The sequence below is a fragment of the Triturus cristatus genome, chromosome 6 (genome assembly GCF_964204655.1).
Source record: "Triturus cristatus chromosome 6, aTriCri1.1, whole genome shotgun sequence".
NCBI classification, from domain to species: Eukaryota; Metazoa; Chordata; class Amphibia; order Caudata; family Salamandridae; genus Triturus; species Triturus cristatus.
This window is the reverse complement of record NC_140589.1, coordinates 1,722,141,382-1,722,166,537: the sequence shown is the minus strand read 5'-3', so window position 1 is coordinate 1,722,166,537 and position 25,156 is coordinate 1,722,141,382. Positions and strand designations below refer to the sequence as shown.

General features: G+C 46.3%; 1 protein-coding gene across 2 annotated transcripts in view; it reads left to right on the top strand.

Annotated features, from left to right (window-relative positions):
• Positions 1-25,156, top strand: part of EPRS1 (glutamyl-prolyl-tRNA synthetase 1) — a 483,086-nt gene that overhangs the window by 372,327 nt on the left and 85,603 nt on the right. For both annotated transcript variants that reach the window (XM_085612943.1, XM_085612942.1), the window contains one exon: positions 8,430-8,627. In XM_085612943.1, coding sequence (XP_085469069.1) covers positions 8,430-8,627 — 198 coding nt within the window. The remainder of the gene's footprint in view (positions 1-8,429; positions 8,628-25,156) is intronic.

Sequence of the window (25,156 nt, the reverse complement as noted above, 5' to 3'; positions counted from 1 at the left end):
AAAATGAGCACTGTCCTTCTATCTGGACCGTACGAAACCGTTCCGGGTGGACGACCAACTCTTCGTTGGTTACGTGGGCGCTAAGAAGGAGCGGGCGGTGCATAAGTGGACCATCCCTCGGTGGGTCGTATTGTGCATTAAGGCCTGTTATTCGTTGGCTAAGAAGGAACCTCCTTTGGGGCTGCGGGCCCATTCCACTCGGGCCACAGAGGCTACTACAGCCCTGGGTCGGAGAGTCCCTCTGCAGGACGTTTCTCAGGCAGCTACGTGGACCTCGCTGCACATGTTTGCTAAGCATTACTGCCTGGACAGCCAAGTCCGGAGAGATGCCTTCTTGGGCCGTTCCGTTCTCCAGGACTTCCTGGTGTGATCTTGGTTCGCAGACCCACCACCGGGGTCGGTATTGCTGGGGTATCTATTCTAAGGTAAGGAATTTAACTAACGTGTTTCTTTCAGATGAACAAGTTACTTACCTTCGGTAACTATATATCTGTAAGAAACATTAGTTAGATTCCTTACCGCCCCACCCATCCTCCCTGTTCTGCGAACTGACATCTAGGGTTAAGGTCATCCTTTCAGGGCCCTAGATTCATGGCACTAGTGTCGGTCTCTTGCATGGCTCTGCGTTCCTGGCGTGGAAAGCTATGTACATGAACTGACGTCAGCGCGCGATGGCGGCGTCTAAGTACTCAGACGACATCATCCCAGCGATGCTGACGACGGACGCGGAGCTGCAGACGACGCCTAGCGACGCGCAAGGGTATTGCCGACGAAAGTCTTTCCGGATCCAGCTTGACGCCTGGGGATATTCTAAGGTAAGGAATCTAACTAACTAATGTTTCTAACAGATATATCGTTACTGAAGTTAAGTAACTTGTTCGTTGGAGCCCGTACCACCACAACATCACGGGTCGGACGTGTACTCCTACTTCCTAATACCCAAAAAAGATGGTTCTCTCAGACCAATATTAGATCTCAGGGAACTCAATCTTTACATACTCAGATAATTTCTACATGATAACACTTCAACAAGTACTACCTCTTCTGCAAAAAGGCGACTTTCTGTCTACTGTAGACCTAAATGAAGCCTATTTCAATATTCCGATCCACCTCGCTCATCGCAAATTCCTCAGGTTTGTGTTTGCAGGTCAGAACTTCAGTTCAAGGTACTCCTGTTCCGAGTCACCACTGCCCCCGGAGTCTTCACAAAATGTCAAAAGGTAGCTGCTCACCTGAAGACAAAGCATCCATGTCTTCCCATACTTGGACGACCAGCTTATCAAAGCCAGCACGTACCAGCAATGCCTCCAGCACACTTTCAGAACAATTCCGTTACTACATCAACTAGGGTTCACAGTCAATGTGCCAAAATCACATCTCCAGCCAACTACCTAGGAGCCACTCTAGATACTCAAAAGGCTCTAGCGTTTCCCAACGTAGCCAGAATTTGCAACATTCAAGCTTTAGTTCTCCAGTTTTAACCCAATCATTTGCTTCCAGCTCGGGTTTATATGCAACTGCTGGGAATGATGGCATCTTGCATCATGATCGTCCCCCATGCCAGGCTGCACATGTGTCCACTTCAAGAATGCTTAGCCAGTCAATGGAACCACACACAGGGTCTATTAACGGATCTAGTGTTGGTAAGTGGCCGTACTCCTCGCTCTCTGCAGTGGTGGAACACACAAAATGTATCAAAAGGACAGCCCTTCATAGACCTGGTTTCACAGTTAGTACTAACAGCAGACGCGTCCCTCACTGGCTGGATAGCTCATCTTCAACAACACACAGTGCAAGGTCTGTGGAGCCAACAGCAAAAGTTTCTCCACATCAGTCATTTAGAGTTGCTTGCAATTTTTCTAGCTCTCAAGGTGTTTCAGACTTACCTGGAGGGCAAAGTTGTCTTGGTTCGTACAAACAACATGACTGCTATGTATTACATACAAAAACAGGGGGGGGGGGGGGACGACACACACTCTCCAACTGTTCCACTTAGCCCAAGACATCTGGAGTTGGGCCATTCACCACAAACTTTATCTCCTAGTGGAATGCCTCCCAGGAGTGAACAACCAGATGGCAGACCTCCTCAGCAGGCAGAGGCAGTAAATACACGAATGGGAACTTCACCATCAAGTTCTCCTCCCATACTTCCAAGCTTGGGGAGTCCCTCAGATAGATCTGTTTGCCACACACCAAAACGCAAAATGCCAAAGCTTCGCTTCCAGGTACCCACAACCGCAATCCAAAGGCAATGCACTATGGATGAACTGGTCAGGGATATTTGCCTAAGTTTTTCCTCCTCTCCCACTCATTCCATTAGTGGTTTGGAAGCTCAGGCAAACATCTCTCGCACTAATCCTTATAGCTCCCACATGGGCATGTCAACCTTGGTTCACAACTCTGTTGGAGCTGTCTCAGGTCCCACATCAAAAGCTACATTTAACCTCCAGTCTCCTCACACAGAGCCATGGAGATATCAAACACCCAGATCCCAAACAACTGAACCTGGCGATATGGCTCCTGAAGTCATAGAGTTTGGTTATTTAAACCTTCCACCAGAATGTATGACTATAATTAGGGAGGCCAGAAGGCCTACCACAAGAGCTTGTTACGCAGCTAAGTGGAAGCAATTTGTTATTTATTGCAATAACAATCATATCAACCCTCTTGATGCTTCCATACAAAATATCATCTGTTATCTGTTACAATGCAGCAGTCAGCATTGGCTTACACCTCCATCAGACTACACCTCGCTGCAATAGCTGCGTATCTACAAAATAGGCAGCATTTGCTGTTATTTAGAGTACCCATAATTAAAGCTTTCATGGAAGGCCTAAAAAGAATCATACCACCAAGACTCCCACCTGCCCCAGTGTGGAATATTAAAATAGTCCTCACAAGATTAATGGGCCCACCTTTTGAGCCCATGCACAAATGCGGACCACAGTTCCTCTCTTGGAAAACTGCTTTCCTTATTGCAATCACTTCATTAAGGAGAGTAGGTAAACTACAGGCACTAACCATACAAGAACCTTTTTTCCAACTACACAGGGACAAAGTGGTTCTTCGTACCAACTCCAGATTTTTACCTAAGGTAGTATCTGCATTTGACATAAATCAGTCGGTAGGATTACCTGTATTCTTCCTTCAACCTGATTCTGTTGCAGAACGAGCTCTACACTCCTTAGATGTCAGAAGAGCACTCTTGTACTACATTAAAAGAACAAAATCATTTTGTAAAACAAAACAAATCTTTGTTGCTTTTGCACCACCACACAAGGGCAATCCTATCTTCAAATCTGGTATTGCAAGGTGGATTGTTATGTTCATTCAAACTTGCTATGCAAAAGAAAAGAGGAATCTAACTGGCACATTTAACTCTCAAGCTAGGGGCCACTGTCTTTCTTAGGAAACATACCCATAGTAGACATTTGCAAAGCTGCAACATGGTCTACACCGCATTCATTCACCAAACACTATTGGGTAGATGTGTTAGCGAGACAACAAGCTAATGTGGGTCAAGCAGTACTTCACTGTTTCAGAAACTCCCAACAGCTACAAGATACCTACTGATTTGGGAGGATACTGCCATATAGGCTATGCAAAGCATGTGATATATAGCTCACATGCCTCGAACATATAATGTTACTTACCCAGTAAGCATCTGTTCTTGGCATGTAGAGCTGTAGATTCACATGGGCCCACCCACCACCCTGGGTACCTGTAGCTGCTGCAGTTCTCTTTAATTTACATACATACGCATGGATATCTCTATTCTTTACTATCACTCCATTCTCACCCTCTGCGGGAAAACAAGCTAACAATGGAGACGATGCCCATGCGCACTATCCCCGAAAGGAGTCTCCGCCTACCTCGTGACTGAAAAAGACTTCTTTGAAGAAAAGCAAAGTGAAAACCTCCGGACCCAGCACTAAATGGCAGGAGTATGCAAAGCATGTGAATCTACAGCTCTACATGCAAGAACAGATGCTTACTTGGTAAGTAACATTAACCGTACCCCCAGGTAGATTGAGCATGTAATGTAAAACGGTGCAATTGGATGGCATCCACATAACTGGCTTTATTTAGTATTGTTTGGACCAATAATCAACACCTTATATCAAATATATATGTAAAACTTACCTATTAGAACTTTACTCCGCAATTCCGAATTCCTTTTGGTCTGACTTCTTTTTAATGAATCCCCCAAAAATTTCCGAATACAATAATGCTCCCTAAGGGGGAAGTTGTTGGGACTCAATAAAAAATGAGAGCCTGTGGGGCAATGGGTCCTGACGAAATCCCTTTGTCAATTATTAAAAAAGAGCCAACACTATGGGCTACGTATCATACCCCTTTGTAAGAATATTATTTGCATGAGCTGACCCCCTCGTCATGGTCCGGTAGTATCCTAATCCCTCTGTACAAAAAGGACCAAAGACATCTCCCAGGTAACTACTGGCAAATAGTCTTATTGGACGACGTGAGGAAAATGTTTGCTCGCAGTATTCTTGACAATCTTACTGATTGGGTTGTAGAGGAGAACATTCTCCCCATAAAGCAAGCTGGGTTTAGGAAAAAACATTTCACCCTAGACAACATCATTACGTTGAAACTAATAGAGGAGAAATATACTGTATTTCGCAGGACAAACGTCTATGTGGCATTCATAGATTTTTCTACTGCTTTTGATATGGTAGACCGGCCACTTCTTTGGTAAAAGCTACATAAAATGGGGGTGCCTACAACTCTGTTATCTTTAGTTATGGCCCTACACTCGCAAACATGGTGTCAGGTACTAATGGGGGGAATTCAGGCCTATCTTCAGTAATTTCTACAGAAAATGGCTTGAATCAAGGTTGCTTATTAGCACCTCTCCTGTTCTCTTTAGATGTAAGAGATTTAGCGGATTGTTTTTCCTCAATGGTACGAAATGCTCCAAAGATAGGTGGCTGTTCATTTCCCTGCCTTATGTACGCAGATGACCTTGTAATTATGGACCTGACCCCTATTGGTTTGAATAAAAAATGGTCATATCTGCACAATTATAAGACTGCACAATTTCTGAAGATTAATGTTTCAAAAAGCAAGGTTTCGATTCTGAAACGAGGTAAAAATAGAAAAGTCTGTAATTTTAATTGAGGAATTGGTTCCGAATAACTTGAAATTGTAGATTCCTACCTCTATTTAGGGAAAGTTATTTCAAGTAGTACAAGGATTACTCTCCATACTGAACATAGCTCTTGCAAACCGTCATCACATGCAAATGGCCTACACATATTCTAAAGCGCTATGGGTCAAAGACCTTTTTTACATTTGCTTTTAGTTTTTAAAGCTACTATCCCTCCCACCTTGTTATATGCTATAGAATCTATGCCCGTAAGAAAATTGAGTTTTTTGGATAAGATCGAAGGACAGATTTTTTGCAAATTATCCAATTTTAATACTATTGTCCCAGTAGCCGCAATTAGGTTAGAATTTGGCTTGGTAAGTTCATTTATACAAGGTTTAGCTAGGGTAATACGTTGAGGATACCACCTAAAGAACAGCAAGCCTTTTACATTCAGGAGTTTCATGTGTCAGGAAATTTTTGTGGGACAAATGTATAAATACCCTTTTTCTAATTATTTTTTCATGGCACTGAATCATTTCAGTGTGCAAGAGGATTTAGTGCTGTCTTTCTCTCAGAATTGAAATATTTGTTAAAGATTTCAAGTGGCACAGTAAGTCACCAGAGCGATGTTAATATCTGTAGAACAAGGGTCAGACTGGAAACAATAGTTACGGCTTCTTCCCTGAGAGTTCCTCAGAAGTACCTTTCCTGGGATCTAAGCCACGTATTCGCCGGTGGCTTACCCTCTGTTGCATGAACCTTTTACCATTAAATGATTTAACTGCAAATTGGCCACTTAACAGGAAAGGTGGAAATAACTGTGACTTCTGCATTAGGGGCACCCAGAATCATAAATTGTTTTTATGCCCAGCTCTGTCTTCACTTAGATTCAGGTGGCTTCGACCAATCTTCATTCAGAATGGCATTAAAAATGTATCATCTGCTCGAGAATTCTTGCTTTTTCCAAAAAATGAAACTGTGTGTATAAAACTTATAAACTTATTTATGGAGTTTATGGACATATTTTACATTTTCATAATTTTTCTTAGGGTATGGTTAGCTGTCCATTTAATTAGCTTTTTTGTAATATAGCCCCTAAAGTCCCGAGCTCTTATGTTCTCCTCTGCCATTTGAGTCTATTTCTCACCTGTGGAACATTTGTACTTGTGACTGCTGTTATCTCATTGCTGTTTGCACATAACTGGGTTTTTTTTTATCTGTTTTAAATATGTTGTTAAGGGAAAAGACTTTGCTGCTTTATGATGCACTTTATATAAAATATGTTCTTATATGATGCTGCTATGGAATGATGTATTTCTAAATTTCACTTATATTTAACATGATTTTGTCTTTTTCTGCCACGGTATAGGGTCTAACTATACGATTGCTGATATGTTGTTGCTGCTATATGATGCACTTTATTTAAAAATTGTCTTTATATGAAACTGCTACTTTATGCTATTCTCTCAAATTGCACGTTTTTACTTTGACTTATTTGTTAAGGTAACGGGCATATTTATTTGTTGACAGTTACTAAATTACCGTAGTAAAAAATATTTTAGGAACATTTATCTTGCTTTAAAATTTTCGTAACCAGGGAAAATGAACAGTTGGTTCAGTATGCGATTCGTTTTTCAGAATTCCTCCTGGCTCATAACTTCACTGCTGCCATTTGACTGTCCTTAGTCATTTTGGATTTAATGTGAGGGTGTTATAATGGGGTAATTATTAGATTTTAATAGTTATGATTTGCCTTAACTGCTGGGGTAAAAATACTAATCAAATTACCGTAACTTTACCCTCTGTTACAATAATTATATTTTCTATTTTGTATTCCGTTCCTACCGTGCCACCATTTGTATTTCTTTACTGTGGGGCACCTTTTGCTGTCTAAAGGAGCCTCCAGAGCTGATTGATATCTTTAGATGATCTAATCTGTGCCAAACGGTGTAGTGACGTAGATGTAATGGTTTTTAATTGTTTTTTGTCATTATTGTCGGTATTTTTAATAAGTCTATCTATGCACGTCTTAAGTGGACCTCATTAGAGATCCAAATTCTTAATAAACATATTGAATTGAATATATATATATATATATATATCTATCTCCTATATAGCAGTTGACTTGCTGTAGTTCTCTTCCTTGTTCTGGGGAGTAACAACACATTGTCTGCGTTCAATGTTCAATATAAATTGTATTAGTCTTGACCTTGTTGATATAGGGTCTCAAAATCCTTTCTTAAGAAAATTCTCCTGATGGTTCATTTTTACATTGATGAGCGCGAGTGGCCAGGACACTGTTTAATTCTTTACTGAGTTGAATAAAATCAGTACTTTTACTTACTGAAAAATAATGAAGGTGAGAAGGGATTTGGCCAAAAAATGTATTTGAGATTGGTGCTAATCCCTCTCAGCTAAATTATTCTGTAAGTGTTCAGCAATTTACGTAGTCAAAAGGTGATGCAAAGTCAATAACGGTAAAATGAATTGCCCAACAGTTTGCCTGTGCCTTTATTGTGGAAATGGAATAAAGATTCAGTCATTGCCACCTGTGCCAAGCCTTCTCTTAAACTACATCTGTCAGACAGATTAGTTTTAATGCCAACCCATCTTTGTAATTAACCCAACAGATAACAGAATAGAGAAAGGGAAATATTAAGCATTCACCCTTATTCTCCCTTCTTGAAAATGGGAACAATATTAGTGTTATCAAAATCGGGGTGAAAGGGCTACCTTCCTGCAGTACTCAAACTCAGGTTTGCAACAGTTCCAAACCACCGAATGTAAGGTTGATGCAAGGATTCTTGTTTGTTTGTGAGGAATCAAGGGCTTCCTTGACCTTTTGTTATTGAAAAAACAATTGGGTTCTCAGCAAGATTCACTCATTCGTAGGTCCAGATGCCCTATTACTTACAAAATATACAACTTTCTAATGATTCACCCAGCTTCCTAATAAGCAAGTCATGAAGTGCTTGCTTGTAGGAATTCTAAAGATGAATTTTCCAGCTAGTTTTTTTGAGTCTGATAAGGATCCCAATTAATTAGTACCTTTTTCATTTAACTATAGTTCTCATGGAAGGGTTGTTTGCAGTGAAGGGAAGTAAAAAGTCTTAATGGACCACAGAATTCTATCCTTTCCTCTATGCCCAATTAATTGTTACATGAACCAACATACTGCAGTTGAGTTAGGGTGCGTTTGCCTGGTTACATATCTAGTCTTTAAATGCTGTTTTGTAAGTGATGTCCATGCACGCTTGATTTAAGTGCTTCATCAGTTGAAACTTTGCTAACTGAATAATGCCTTTATTCTTTACAGGGAGCAACATCACATCATCTGGGCCAAAACTTTTCGAAAATGTTTGAAATAGTTTTTGAAGATCCCAAGACACCAGGTGAAAAACAGTACGCCTACCAGAATTCTTGGGGCCTCACAACTCGGACAATTGGTGTAGTGACCATGGTGCATGGAGACAATATGGGCCTTGTTTTACCTCCTAGAGTGGCTTCAGTCCAGGTATATGCAATGTTATCACATTTTCTTTTTCTCATTTGTCTTAGAAGCTCTTTGGTACACAGCTGTGTTCTATTTTAGGCATGTTAATGGGGCTATGAGGCTGTGCATTCATTTTTTATACTTGATTTCTGGAATAAGTCTCTATTGATTGCCTTTTCTGTTTCTTGATGCTTTGCTTTATATTTTAATGAAACCCCAGTCCCAGAAGATCACTAAAAATGATTGAATGGAGCTTTGAGTTTTTTAGAGTCAAAATTATTAAAATGACTCTCCTGTTTAGTATGCCTGTTACCCCTATAATTTGGAATATCTGCTTCTGGAAAATCCACTGCAATGTTATGGGGGAAAGGTCAATGTTAGCTTCAGTTTTTACAGAGTTAAAAGGTTTCAATATGTGGTAGCATTTTGGCAGCATAGCCTTGAGTAGCACAATAGGCTCCAGAGATATTGTGTGTAAAGAAGCAAACATCAATATAGTTAAAGAAATTAAGCCCATAAAGGCCCTCATTATGTTGAGCTAAAAGAAGAAAACTTGAGGAAAAATGAAGGAAAAAAGGATCTAAAATTAAATATTTAATCAAAGTAGTAATTGGTTCGAGGCATGTGGGCTGCTGAATTCATATCTGTGCATAGATCGCCGCCTAGTGTTGGGTCCGGATGTTTGCACGTTGTTGTCCTGGAAGAGTCTTCGAGGTATCCTGGGATAGGTGACTCCTCCCCTGGACTACAGTGCGCATGGGCATCCTCTCCATCCTCAGATTGTTTTTTTCCGCCATTGGGTTTGGATGTGCTATCTTAACTCAAGTTAGGAAAAACTTTATCGAGGCCAAAAGGCCTTTAGTTCGCGTCAGTACTGTTTTCTCGATCAGTTTCGATACTCCTTTGTTAGTTTAACAACTTTCAGCACCGACTTTTCGCTTCTTACCTGCCCATCGACGACATCGACGATGGAATCGAGGACACCGTTCAAGAGATGTCCGGTATGCAATGCGAAATATCCCCACATCGACGTCCATCCGGTGTGCAACAAATGCCTTTCGCCGGATCACGACGAATCGACATGCATGGCCTGTGCCCGGTTCCGTTCCAAGAAGACTCTACGGAATCGACGAGCGGCAAGACTCGAAACGCGGCACCGGCCCCGGCAGACATCTTCAACGCCGAGACCGAAGATGTCGAAGAATTGGAGATCCTACCCTCCAGTCCCGTTTCCGAACATGACTCCGGATCGAACGACGTTGACGAATCACTCTTTCGCAGAGATGAAGACGACACCGAGGTAGGAGACTACGATGAGGCCTTAGGGGCCGAAGAGAGTAGCTCCAATGACGAGCAAGGCCTACCCGTTCAGACTGAAGAGAGCCCAGTGCCACAGTCTATGGCTCCGGTCGAGGGATCGCCTTCGGGCCTTACCCGAGACCTATCCCGCAGTTCTTCGGCCCTGCCCTCGGGCCCGGCCTCGGACGTTCAGCGGCAGCCATTATTACCTAAACCGGCTGGTTTCCCTTCTTCCAAACCGAAACCGAAAGCTGCACTGGTTCAATCGAAACCGAAACCAAACGTGGCGCTGGTCGGATCGAGGCCTTCCACACCTTCGACGCCAGCGAAGCGCGTCGGCACCGAGCGCACCAAGCCAGACTTCGGTGCCGAACTTGAAGCGGCCGACATCGGAGTCGGCATACGGAAAAAGGCCTTCGGTGCCAACAAACCTGATAGGCTCCCGACGTCGACGCCATCGACTCAGACACCAAAGGTCACACTGCCGGCTGCGTCTCACATCGCTTCCACGGCAACACCAAAGCCTCATGCATCGAAGACGTCGACGGCCATTCCCGCCCCTCGACTCGATGACCCGCCGGCGCCGAAAAAGTCGACGACCGCCTCTACAGACCTGGTCGGTGCGAAAGCCTCAAAGGCGCTCCAAGTGCGACCTGTTGCAGCACAAAGCAGCAAAACCAAAACGGTCCTCCAGGACATGTCGGGCTCCGGCCCAATAAAAGCTCCAGCAGCCTCTTCGGCGCCAGCCAACATTACTTTTGGCCTGCCTCCGTCCACGATCCCAAAAATATTCCAACTCAGGACACGGGCCACCCACACCACAACTACACCTGCTGAGGCGCCTCCATCACATGTCATCGACGCCAACACCGGCAGGATGGTTATCCACGAACGGAGGATAACTTCGGAGCCACCTTTGGACCCTTTCCGGATCCCACTAAAAAGGAAGCTGCCTGTGGACTCAGAACCTCTCCTAAGCGAATCTTACCACTCGCCCTACCAGGATCCACAATCATTCTCTCCCACACACTCCGACACGGACGTGTTGGAGGACTACATGGGTGACCAAGTCCCCTACCACGGAGACATAGACCCTGATTACCAACAGGACCCTGATCAAACTTGGGGCGACCCTGTAGATCCAGGTGCACCTCTAGATGCACAGGACCCACAACTCTATGGGGCGAAAACATCTCCCACAGAGGACACTGCAGCGTTCAACGCTCTTATCGAACGTGCCGCAAATAATCATGGAGTGCAGCTTCACTCTGACACCATCGAGGACGACTTTCTTATGGACACCTTCGCATCCTCAGAAAGACATGTAAAAACTCTGCCCATGTTGAAAGGGGTCCTCAAACCAGCCAAGGACATCTTCAAAGAACCCACCAGGGCACGAGTGATAAACCCCAGGATCGATAAGAAATACAGATCGGCGCCTGGGGACCCTACTTACATCAGAGGCCAATTACCACTAGACTCCATTGTCGTAGCGAATGCTCGCAAGAGGGCACACTCGCAGACGACAGGTGACGCTCCTCCCCCGGACAAAGAGTCCAAGGTGTTAGAGACCTCCGGCAAGCGAGTTGCCGCCCAGGCTGCCAACATATGGCGCATAGCCAACACACAAGCGCTCCTCGCTCGCTACGATAGAGCGCACTATGACACATTGGAGCAACTACTCCAACATCTCCCTGACCAGTACAAAGAAGGTGCAGAAATTCTTATCAGAGAGGGACAGCTACTCACAAATGCTTCCATCAAGTGTGCACTAGATGCCGCAGACACGGCTGCCAGGGCCATTAACACAAGCGTCATGCTGCGACGACATGCCTGGTTGCGAATCTCCGGATTCAAACCTGAGGTGCAAAATAATATACTCAACCAGCCTGTCAACCCCGACTATTTATTCGGACCGGAGGTTGACACCACCCTTGAGAAAATAAAAAAGGACACGGACACCGCAAAGTCCATGGGGGCTCTCCAGACTCAGTCCTTTCGGAGCAGCTCCTTTCGTCGCCCCGGAAATAGAGGAGCAGGTAGAGGACAGGGGTCACAGCAGACATACAACAAGGGCAATACACAAACCACCTACGATAAAAACACCCGGGGTGGATATCGTGGCTCCAGTACAAAGGGAAGAGGACGCGGCTACGGCAACACCAGGTCCTCCCCCAAGAACAAGCAGTGACGCCCTGTCCCTTCCTCCCGACCACATAACACCTGTCGGGGGAAGGCTACAAAGGTTCCTGTCCACGTGGAACTCCATCACCACGGACAGGTGGGTCAAAGATATTGTCAAATACGGTTACTGTCTAGAGCTAACCTCCACTCCACCCACAATTCCTCCAAGAAACCGTCCTATGTCCTCAGAGCACTTAACGCTCTTACAGCAGGAGGTGCAAAGCATGCTTCTAAAAGGCGCAATAGAGGTCGTACCCGTCCACGAGCAAGGTACGGGGGTGTACTCCCTGTACTTTTTAATACCGAAGAAGGACGGGTCACTCAGACCTATATTAGACCTGAGACCCCTAAACAGATACATTCTTTCCGAGCATTTTCACATGCTCACTCTCCAGCAAGTCCTCCCGCTGCTCAAGCAGGGAGACTTTCTAGCCACACTGGACCTCAAGGATGCGTATTTCCACATACCCATTCACCCATCACACAAAAAATACCTCCGGTTCACTGTTCAAGGACAGCACTACCAATTCAGAGTCCTTCCCTTCGGCGTGACAACGGCACCAAGGGTGTTTACAAAGTGCCTAGCTACTGTGGCGGCACATCTACGGAGGCAGCACATACACGTCTACCCTTACCTGGACGACTGGCTCGTTCAAGCGAAGTCAGCCCAGCAATGTGCCAGCCACATGTCCCGCACCATTCACCTCCTTCACAGTCTGGGGTTCTCACTAAATTACCCCAAATCCCATCTCCAGCCCGCACACATACAACAGTACCTAGGTGCGACTATAGACACTCTGGCGGCCACAGCTCAGCCAAATTTAGTGAGGATCAACAGCATGCAAATGCTGATCTCCAGGTTCAAACCCCAACACTCACTTCCAGCACGAGTGTTCATGCAGTTGATAGGCATGATGGCCTCCTGCATTTTCATAGTCCCACACGCGAGATTACATATGCGCCCGCTTCAGGAGTGCTTAGCACGTCAGTGGAATCAGGCTCAAGGACAGTTGAAAGACCTAGTGTTGGTGAGCGGTCGGGCATACAACTCTCTGCATTGGTGGAATCCTCAAAACCTTTGCAAGGGCCGACCGTTCCAAGAGCCTGTTCCACAAATAGTACTGACAGCGGACGCGTCTCTCCAAGGATGGGGAGCTCATGTACTCCACTACACAGTGCAGGGACTATGGACGACACAACAGAAGAAGATGCAAATCAACCTTCTGGAACTGATGGCAATCTTCCTGGCCATGAAGGCATTCAAAGTACATCTATGCAACAAAGTCGTGTTGATCCGGACGGACAACATGACTGCCATGTACTACATACAGAAGCAGGGAGGAACACACTCTCCACAGTTGTCTCATCTGGCTCAGAGCATGTGGAAGTGGGCCATTCAGAGGAACATGTTCCTCATGGCAGAGCACCTCCCGGGCAAGGACAACCAGATGGCGGATCTGCTCAGCAGACACAGCCACCAGATGCACGAGTGGGAGTTACACCCATCAGTACTCCAACCGTACTTCCAGCAGTGGGGTCATCCAGAGATAGACCTCTTCGCCACAAGCGAAAACGCAAAATGCCAAAGCTTTGCCGCCAGGTTCCCACATCCACAGTCGCAGGGCAATGCGATATGGATGAACTGGTCCGGCAGATTTGCGTACGCTTTTCCCCCAGCGCCGTTGATACCGCTGGTGGCTCGCAAACTCAGACAACACTCCCTGACACTCGTCCTAGTTGCTCCTACGTGGGCACGCCAGCCATGGTACACCACCTTCCTCGAACTTTCCGTGGTGCCGCATCAAAGGCTGCGGATCAAACCCGCGCATTTAACGCAGAACCATGGAGAGATTCAGCACCCAGATCCGCAACAGCTGAACCTGGCAATCTGGCTCCTGAAGTCCTAGAGTTTGGCTACCTCAACCTGCCACCTGACTGTATGGACATCATCAAGGAGGCCAGGAGACCCACTACGAGAGCTTGCTATGCAGCCAAATGGAAAAGGTTCGTCATTTATTGCAGTAATAATGACATTAACCCGCTGGACGCATCCATCCAAAACATCATTTGTTACCTCTTACACCTATACCGATGCAATCTGGCGTACACCTCTATACGTGTCCATTTGACCGCAATATCAGCCTATCTGCAAACCAGGCAGCACCTCTCACTATTCAGAGTGCCTGCCATCAAAGCATTCTTGGAAGGCCTCAAACGAGTCATTCCACCAAGCCACCCACCGGCTCCAATGTGGAACCTCAACCTGGTCCTCACACGCCTGATGGGTCCACCATTTGAACCTCTCCACTCATGCGAGATTCAATTCCTCACCTGGAAAGTAGCTTTCCTGGTAGCAATCACTTCTTTAAGAAGGGTTAGTGAACTCCAGGCACTAACAGTTCAAGAGCCATTTATACAGGTTCACGCCAACAGGGTCGTACTAATTCATGCCCAAGGTAATATCGCAGTTCCACATGAATCAAACTATTGAACTGCCCGTTTTCTTCCAAAACCCACAAACTGTCGCGGAACGAGCACTCCATACACTAGACGTAAGGAGGGCCCTCATGTACTACATCGACAGGACTAAACCCTTTAGGAAGACAAAACAACTGTTCGTTGCCTTTGCCCCACACCACAAGGGTAACGCCATCTCCAAAGCAGGAATAGCCAGATGGATAGTTAAGTGTATTCAAATTTGTTATCAAAAGGCAAAACGCACATTAACTATTCCCCCACGAGCCCACTCAACACGTAAGTTAGGGGCCTCCATGGCTTTTCTAGGAAATATTCCCCTGCATGATATATGTAGAGCAGCCACCTGGTCCACCACACACACATTTACCAAACACTATTGTGTAGATGTGCAATCAAAACAGCAGGCAGCTGTAGGACAGGCTGTTCTCAAAACCCTTTTTCAGACCGCTGCAGCTGGCACTGGTAGCCGCCGCTAATAGAGGGCACTGCTATACATTCTATGCACAGATATGAATTCAGCAGCCCACATGCCTCGAACTGAATATGCTACTTACCAGTATGCATCTGTTCTTGGCATGTAGGGCTGCTGACATTCATATCGCCCTCCCTCCTCCCCGGCGCCTGTAGCAGCTGCAGCTCTCAGAATTACTGTAAGCATGGTCATCACTTTTCTGTATCTACTCCATCACTGCCACAATGGCGAAAAACAATCTGAGGATGGAGAGGATGCCCATGCGCACTGTAGTCCAGGGGAGGAGTCACCTATCCCAGGATACCTCGAAGACTCTTCCAGGACAACAACGTGCAAACATCCGGACCCAACACTAGGCGGCGATCTATGCACAGATATGAATGTCAGCAGCCCTACATGCCAAGAACAGATGCATACTGGTAAGTAGCATATTCATTTCGTAGGCAAAGAATGTATTTTTTCAAGTGTCAAGACGTCTGACCACTGAATCAAGAATATTCACAAGAGAACCTCAGTCCAAGGATGTACAGAGGCTAGGTGCACTAGTGGGTGAAGGATAGCTGGGTGTTTCATACTGCCTTTCCGAGCTGATCTTGCTGGTTTTCAGATGTATGCTGTAAGTCCATCTCTAGTACTAGTTTTCAAGTCTTTAGAAGAGTGGCACAAAAAGGTTTTTTTTTCATAGGGTTTCAGGGATGGTCCCAAAAGTCGTTTTCTTTAAATCAGTTGTAAGGGGCTGCCAACATCTCATGCAGGTCCCCTCAACCACCCTGACAGCAGCATACCACTTAACTGGGATCCTAGGCTGGAAGCTGGTTTGTAGCGCCTCAGGGTCCTGTCCAAATTCCATTTACAAGATTTTAGATTTCCTAAAGACAATTTCCCCTTTCTGTTAATTTTTGCTTTGAGTTCATATAGATCTTTTTTCAGTGCACTTAACAGATGGCACAGAAACATTTCAATTATGTGATGTAAAAGAAAAACTGCTAAATGACTAACAGTGAGAGGGAGATTAAAGTATATATTTTATAGTCCCTGAGAGGAATGTGGATTCTGCATGGGCAATGGCAAAGAATTTGTGTGAGGAGGCTGAAAGAGATAGACCCAAATGTGATGGGTATGGGAGAGGGGATTAAACAGGAGAGGATGAACCGAATCTGAGAGGGAGAATGAAGGTTGTTACCAGATGCATACAGAAGAAAAGGAATGAATGCTAGTGGAGGTTATGTCCTGGATGCTGTTGCAGCGAAATACCTCTGCATGTCTTTGATGTTGTTGTTTGACAACAGAACTGTACATTGATGCTGTGGGCATCCAAAACTGCTGCCATCTCAACCAAGGACATTGAGTAGCTCACGGTGGATGCACAATGATTCTAGTTCAGGCGCACAGCCCTTTTTACCTGTATTTTTGTGAGACCCTATTAGTTCACTCCTACATAAGATTCCCACAACGGGGGTTGTTTGCCTTCATCGTTCACTGACGTATATGAAGAAGGCCTGTTCTATATTTGCAAATGTTTTACTTATGAAGGGATTCAAGAGTGTGGCACAAAATGGTGGTCCTCCTTGCTCTGGGCTGGTTATCACCATCGCTGTCTTCCCAGTCTGCATATAGTCGCTTTTTCTTCTCTCTGACACACATTTACCTGGAATGTGGGTGGGGTCTCCAGTCTAATCCCTTTTTTTCTAAGTATAGGTTTAACCTTTGTAGATGAAACTAGCCCATCCCATTTCCTGTGTTGTGGCCTTCTATCTTGCCAGCATGAGCAGATAGAGCCGCCAAAAGGAGGATAATACTAATTCAGTCCTCTAAATATCTTCTGGTGTTACTTTGTAAAACCAGTGATTTAGTAGGTCTGGAAAATAGAGCGATGATAGCTCATATTGCATTATGATCAAAGATTGGCTGCAGGAATGCATTGTTGGCAGGTACCTTAAATGCTAACATTAAGAAGCAGCAAGGGTTGTAGCCACACTTCCTGCTGCCCGCCAGCCGTTATTATCGAGATCGTCGGGAGTTCGTCACAGCCGTATTCTGACTGTGAAGACTGTTCTCGTTTCACATAACAAGAATATACTTGAAAGAACTTGGAATGATGTAACACGGTCAGCCTTTTTAAAATTCTATGGTGACCGTATAAGAATATTACGCTCATATACAGTTTCGGCACATATAAGAAACCGGGGAATCTCACCACGGGTACCTTTGGATTGGCATTGCTCCTTTCCTTGCAGAATAGAATTGAATAACTCGTGCACCGTATTACATGCCCTGAAGAATTCCGCTTCAAGGACGAAACGCGTCGGCTGTGTTGTCAAGAACAGACTGTATTTACATTACGTTGTTTTAAAATGAGAACTATTATAAATCTTTTGAATAAAAAATGAACTTTTTTGAATAACTTTGACGTCGGGAATGAATTATATTATTATCTTTCCCATTTTCTTAATGTGTGGTGCACCTGTGCTTTTGGTTTGAAAGGGTTGTAGAATCCTTCAACAAGAGCTGTGCTTAATTTACCAAGTAGTACTCCTATTTTTTATTTTTGCAGCACAAATGTTTTCTGGATGCACATGCTGGGCATTATTCTGCCATCTAGAAGTTGGGTCTGGAATTCTTCGGTTAGTTATTTTTTACTCTCCTGAAAGGAGTAAACCATTTGGTGTCCTTGGTCCTTCTCTCGTACGCCTTCCCCAGAAGCCCGTTTGTTTGGTCACCATCTTCAGATTTTTCTTTTTTACACCATTCGGTCTGGAAGCAGAGCGAGAATTGAAGATTTTCAAAAAAGACTATGCCTTTTTTAGCAAGAATAACAAAGAACTGAAAGAACACCATCCAATACAACGATGACGTGGAAGTCGGCGTTGGCCACAAGGGTCAGAGAGTGAAGGTAGAGGATGGAGCATACATCCTTTAGGTTTTGCCCACAGTGTCACCATAACTAAGCCCAGAAGGACACTCACGAGGTCTGCAACCTGTATCTACCAAAATACAATTAACACAGGGTTGTATTAAGTGTGCAGAGTTCCAGTCCAAGAAGCTGAAAGCAAAGGAGAAACAAAGGTGGGCACGCCATGGCATAGTCTAAGACATCCTAATTTGAGACCAGGCGTCTCAAGCAGGAGGAGAACCTTGAGGGCACTGAATTTAAAAAAGGGAGGATTCTGAGAGAAAGTCGTCGAGATGGAGAACGAGGAACTGAAAAAATTGTCGAAGGAAGAACAAAAAAAACATAAGTTAACACAGGGACGCTCTGGCGCTGAACCAAGTCTGAGATGAAACAGAAGGCTGCCCCACACTAAAACCTACGGTGATCGAGCGGGAGTTGAAACATAGGGAACCATATGAGTGTAAGTTGAAAGACACTGTTGTCTTGACCCTCTGAACTGGCCTTGATGTCAAAAACTGATTGAGAGTGCCAGAGAGAAAAAGAACCTCGAGGGAAGGAAGCCTTGGCATCAATAAGGGCTTTGATGTTTGACCTTGACCAAAAAGCACTTGACATCAAAAGGAAGAGATAGGCTTGTGGCCAAAATGGAGGTGCTGTTAAGAAGAGAACGGAATTTTAACAAATCCCTGAAAGAATCCAGAATCTCTCTGAAGCCTCAGACAGTGAGGGAACATGAAGTGGTAGAGTTGAAATCCCCAACAACTGCAGAAACACAGGAAGAAGAGGAGATGGGACACCTTATTTGAAGAGGAACAAGGCCAATTTGACCTGGGTTTTCTCCAAGACTTAGAGGAGGAGGTGTGGCTGGTTGTGGAGACCTACTCTCCTGAGGAGGGAGTGGACACCTATCCAACCAGAGCATCCCCGCCAGAGAGCGTTGCTATGTACAGTGTGCTAATTAAGAAGGCTGCAGACAACTATGGGGTACAGCTGGAGGAGGAGAAGATGGAGTCTTGTTTCTTGCTAAAAAACCCTGCTATCAATGCAAATGAGGAACCAGTTTCTATCCATGCACCCAAGTGCCTTAAACCAGGGATGAAAGGCTTTCAAAGGCTGTCACACCAGATTGGAGATAAATACAAACACATGTCGAAAGACCCCCAAATACATGAGGGTAGCATTGGGGTTGACTCGATCATGCTAGAGGACGAATGCGCCCACTACTGCAAGTCCTCCACCAGATCAACAGGGCAAGAGAATGGAAATGGTGAGGCCAAAGGCAGAGATATCAGCTGCAACACAATGGTGCACTGGCATCTTAAACGCCTTCCTAAACTGTTTTCAACACTAGAATTGTGAAGAGATGAAGGAGCTCATGCAGTACCTTACTCAACAATACCACACAGAGCAGGATCATTATAGGAGGAAGCCAAGAACAATGTGAAAATCCTGCCTTAAATCAGCCCTTTAGGCAGCTATGCAGGTGTTCAGTGTAGGAAGCTGACTCTTTATATACTATAACAAAATGAGATATAGTGTGCACAGAGTCCTGTGGAACCGCAAAGGTAGGCATAGGTAAAAGTAGATAGCACCTTACTCTCCATTTGTGGAAGTGTGGGCGAGCAGTAAGGCTTTATCAGAGGATAGTGTTAAGCATTTATTGTACACACTCAGGCAGCAAATGATGTCACACACTCAGACTGAACTCAGACGTTTGTTTGTATCAAAAATATTAAGTTATTTTATTTCTAGAACCAAGCCAAGCCTGGTGCAGGTAAGTGAAATAATACTTTGCAAAATCTTATGCAATGTTTTACAGTTGAATGCAGTTTCAAATGCTGTTGGTTGAATTACAAGCAAGTCAAAATTTCGAAATTACTTTTCAGTTCCTTTACAGATTACTTTGTACGCTACTTTTTAGATTACTTTTTAAGTTACTTTTTTTTACTCCGTGTGATATGTCTAGATATCACACTAGGACATTTCCTAGAGAAAGGATAAGTACATCAGTTTTTGTACAGCTGCAGTTTTTCAGTGTTTCATACAAACCAACTCCACACTTAGAACAATTTTCAAGGAAAACAGTCAATGTATTCCTATGGAGAAAAATGAAGTTACCGATTTGCAGGTAAGTACTGGTTTGTGAGAGTTGGTATTCTGGGGTTAGAACCAGGGTTCCTCCCTGGCTGAAGATGCACACAATGCACCCTCAGAGCCACTAGGACGGCCGGGTGCAGAGCGCTGAGGCCCAATGTTATCCAATGGGGTGTAGGGGGCCTCCGGTTGGTGGCTGCTCATGGCAAAGGAGGATCCGAGTTAGCACTCAAGGTGTGCCCGGAGCGGCGTAGGGGCTGGGTGCAGTGTGCTGTTTGGGCGTCGGGTGCCCCGTTTTCAATGGGAGTTGTAGGTTTTGGATTTTGGCTGCTGGCTCGGTCCAGGAAAACTTCCAAGAGGAATCAACAGCCGGGCAGGTAAGTTGTAGGGCTCAGGGACGTAGGTGTACCTTGGGTTCTTTTCTCCAGGGCTCAGGGCAGCTGGATGCAGGGTTGTCTTTTGAGGTCTGATTTCACCTTACTGGGCCACTCACGTTTGGAGGGGTCTTCGTGCAGAGGCTGCTGGCGATGTCGGAGAGTCCTGGAGGGGTCAATCCACGATGGACTCTGACTCGGGAACACTGGGACTGGTGGGCCACTCTAACTCAGGCCATAGGCGACTGGTGCAGTGGTGGTTCCAAGCGTCTGGTTCCTTTGTTCTCAGCAGGCTCAGTCTGTCTTGGGAGTTTCTTTGAACAGAGCTGTTGTTCTCAGGAGATCCTGTCTTTTCAACAAAGGTAGTCCTCCCTGGGTTCTGGAGGTCCCTGGCTGCAGGACAATGTGACTTTTGGTGCAGGATCTCTGGAGACTGCAGACGGGCCGGTAGGGCTGAGGCCAAGTCAGTTGTTCTGTGCAGTCTCCTCTGCGTCTTCTTTTGGCCTTCTTCGTAGGCTGCGGGAATCTGACGTCTTGGTTCAGGGCTGCCCCCTAAATAGTATTTAGGGGTGTTTTAGGGAGCTCGAGGTCAGTATCCTATGAGCTACTAACCTTCGGGTGACTACACCCTTGGTGTGCTCACCCCACATGGGGGAGTGGGCACATTCCCTAATCCTGATTAGAGAATGCCTGCCATCTGCAAGATGGCAGGCAATGAAGAGTGGGCTTCACCTCTCCTCCCCCACCTGAGGGGGTGGGGTTGGCTGAGGTGGGCACACCTTCTGGGCTGCTCTAATTTTTCCCGCCTGTCTTCCCGCCAAAAAGGAGGGGGATACAGGAAGGGGGCCTGCTCCTGATAGCAGGAGAGGCTGGGGGTTATGTTACAAAGGCGGCAAGGGCTTTAAAGCTCTCCTGCTACAAATGGCTCTTGACCTGGGGGGGTGTGACCACCTCCATCGAGGAAAGGCTTTGTTTCTGGGCTCGGGGAGCGAAGGCTCCCACCCCAGGGGTCCATAAACATGTCTCATGGTGGCAGGCTGGTGTGTACCAGTCAGGGAACCCACCAGAGGCTGGTCGTTTTTCAGGGGCCATCTCTAAGATGCTTTCTGAGTGCATTTTTCATTACATCCCACACTGGCATCAGTGTAGGTTTAATGTGCTGTGAAGTTTGATACCAAACTTCCCAGTAAAGCCATTATGGTGCTGTGGAGTTTGTAATGACAAACTCCCGGCACCATATACTCTTTGGCATTACTGCACTTACAACGTCGAAGAATTGGTCTAGAAACTGTAGGGGTACAGGGCTCATGCACCTGTACCCTCAAATCTGAAAGATACTATTAGTTATAGATTGCTTACCCTAGAATTACCCCCAGGCGTCTGGAGAATTTTTCTCAGCAGTACCCCTGCACGTCGGTAGGTGGCGTCGGTCGACTCTCCCTTCGTCGTTGCTTCGTGATCACCAGGATGACATTGCGGTATATACTTAGCCACCGCCCCCTGCGCGCTGACATCAGTTCTTTCTTTTTCCGCGTCAGCCAGCGCAGATCTGGAGCGAGCGGTATCATTAGTCTTTTTTGACTAACACTTTTTCGACTTTTGTTAACATCTTTTTCGAGTCGTTCGCCTCCTGGTGCACGTAGGGCTGTCACATCATCGGACCAGCTTCAAGCCTTGTGACTCCTGTCCCAAGTTGATGTCGGTCACGGACCCACACCTCGTGTGCCTCTTGTGCTTGGAGCACGACCACGACTCAAAGTCGTGCTCCGACTGTCAGGCCATGAACCCGAAGTCCTTGCGGGATAGGTCCCGAAAGCTTCTGGAGGCCCGACAGTCAGCTCCGCGTCGCTCAAGGTCCTGATCGAGAGGGAGGTCGTGGGACAGGTCGCGGAGTCCCCACCATCATTCCTCCTCGAAGTCTTCGTCATCGGGTAAGTCGAAGCACAATAAGAAGACGAAGAAGCACCGTGGCTCTTCGCCTTCTCCCCATCCGTCAGCTGACGCAACGCAGGACATGGAAGGTCGTTGTCCTTCTGCTCTGCCTGCGGAGCCTGCTGAAACGCCTCTGAGCGATTCACGGTAGGCCACGAGCATTTTTAGTTTACCGTGCTCCCCTTTGTCCTTATCAGCGCCCCTCAGGTGTTCACGAAAGTGATGGCGGTTGTCGCAGCTCACCTGCGCAGATCAGGGGTTCCAGTCTTCTCTTATCTCGACGACTGGCTTTTGAAGGCCAGCCCGCCCTAGGCTGTCGTCTCCCACTTCCAGATTACGGCGGATCTCTTGTACTCAATGGGGTTCACTATCAAAGTGCCGAAGTCACACCTGAGTACCTCTCAGAAGCTCCTTTTCGTCTGAGCAGTTCTGGATACAGCGCAGTTTCGGGCGTATCCTCCCGAGGAGTGAGTCCGGGATTATCCGGTTATGATACCAATGTTTCAGCCTCTATCCCGGATTTTGAAGAGAATGACCCTGAGGATGCTGGGCCTCATGGCCTCCTGCATCCTGCTGGTGGATCATGCCAGGTGGCACATGCGGGCTCTGCAGTGGGACCTAAAGTTCCAGTGGGCGCAGCATCAGGGAAATCTTTCCGATTGCGTCCAGATCTCCGAGGGCACTACACACCAACTACAGTGGTGGCTAACGAACCAGGATTGGGGCAACAACATTCCTCTCCCTTTCCTAACAAGAGTTCACAGTCGTGACGGATGCGTCACTCCTGGGATGGGACGGCCACATGGAGGAGGCTGAGATCAGAGGCCTCTGGTCTCCGGCGGAGTCCGGGCTCCACATCAACCTTCTGGGGCTCTGGGCGATTCGTTTTTCACTCAAGGCATTCCTTCCTTCTGTAAGAGGAACGGTGGTGCAGGTGTTCACGGACAACACCACCGCAATGTGGTACTGCAACAGGGTGGGGTGGGATCGTGGACCCTATGTCAGGAGGCTCTGCACCATTGGACGTGGGTGGAACATCAGGGCACGCCCCTGGTGGTTCAACAGCTGGCAGGTTCTCTGAATGGCAGGGCGGGCGAACTCAGCCGCCAGTTCATGATAGATCACGAACGGCGTCTTCAACCGGAGGTCGTGCAGGGTCTCTTTCAGCAGTGGGGAGATCCTTGGTTAGATCTGTTCGCCACCGAAGAGAATGTGCAATGTCAGCAGTTGTACACGTTCTAAGGCGGCACTCGCGCGGCAGCGCTTTTCGTCGCAAGTGGAATTGCGGTCTTCTATACGCCTTTCCGCCTATACCACTTCTGCCCAGAGTGCTGAAAAAGATCAAGCATGATCAGGCCCAAGTCATTTTTGTGGCTCCGGATTAGGCACAACGAGTCTGGTACCCCGAGCTCTTGAACATGGCCATCAATCGTCTGATCAGACTGCCTCTTCTGGCGGATCTTCGTTCGCAGTAGCAGGGGATGGTCCTTCACCAGAACCTGTCCAGCATCCACCTTCTTACGTGGAGATTGAGCGGCTACAGTTGACAGCTTTCGACCTTCCTCCCGAAGTCTGTAAATGGAACACATTTGTGGCATGGTGCACAGCAAAGGCTGAGGATCTCATTTCTGCCCCTCTTTCAGAGGTTCTCTTCTTCATTCTTCCTTGGCCCAGCAGGGCTCTGCTCTGGGCACTCTTAAGGGCTATCTTTCGGCCATTTTGGACTTTCTTCACCTTCATGATCAGCCTTCTCTTTTCAAGTCCCCTTTTGCAAATAGGTTTCTTAAGGGCATTACTCACCTTTTTCCTCCTATACCTTTCGTAGTGCCCCAGTGGGACTTGAATCTTGTCTAGAATTACCTTATGTGTACTCCTTTCGGGCCACTACATAATTGTCCTCTCAGACTCTTGACTTTAAAGACTGCTTTTCTGGTTGCCATCACCTCTGCTCGCAGGGTGAATGAGTTTCAGGCTTTATCTTCTAAACCTCCTTTCCTTACTGTCCATCTGGCCAAGGTTGTCCTCTGAACTAGACCTTCTTTTCTTCCCAAAGTGGTTACCTCTTTCCACATAGGACAGACCATAACTTTGCCCACCTTCTTCCCGCCTCGCATCCTTCCAAGGAGAAGAGACTCCACCGCCTGGATCCAAAATGTGCCCTGTCATTTTATCTGGATCACACAAAACAATTCAAGGTGGGCGATCAAATCTTTGTTGGCTATGTGGGCACCAAGAAAGGGCGAACCGTGCAAAAACGGACCATCTCTTGATGGGTCATCCTTTGCATTAAAATCTGTTATTCCTTGGCGAAAAAGGAGCCTCCTGTAGGACTGTGCGCCCATTCCACCAGGGCGACGGAAGCCACTACTGCTTTAGGACGTTGAGTCCCCCTTCATGATATCTGCCAGGCAGCCACGTGGGCATCTCTGCACATGTTTACTAAACATTAGTGTCTGGTTAGTCCAGTCCTGAGAGATGGCTTCTCGGGCCGTTCAGTTCTCCATGTCTTTCTGGTGTGAACTTGGTTCGCAGACCAACCTCCGGGGTTGGTATTGCTGGGGTATCAATTCTAAGGTAAGGAATCTATAACTAATATTCTCTTTGAGATGAACAAGTTACTTACCTTCGGTAACAATATATCTGTAAGAGACATATATTAGTTCTAGATTCCTTACCGCCCCACCCATCCTCCATGTTGTGCAAACTGACTTCTAGAGTAAGGTACTCCCTTTTCAGGGCCCTAGTTTTGTGCACCAGTAGTCAGTGTCTTTCATGGCTCTGCGCTTCTGGCGTGGAATGACGTGTAAAGAACTGACGTCAGCGC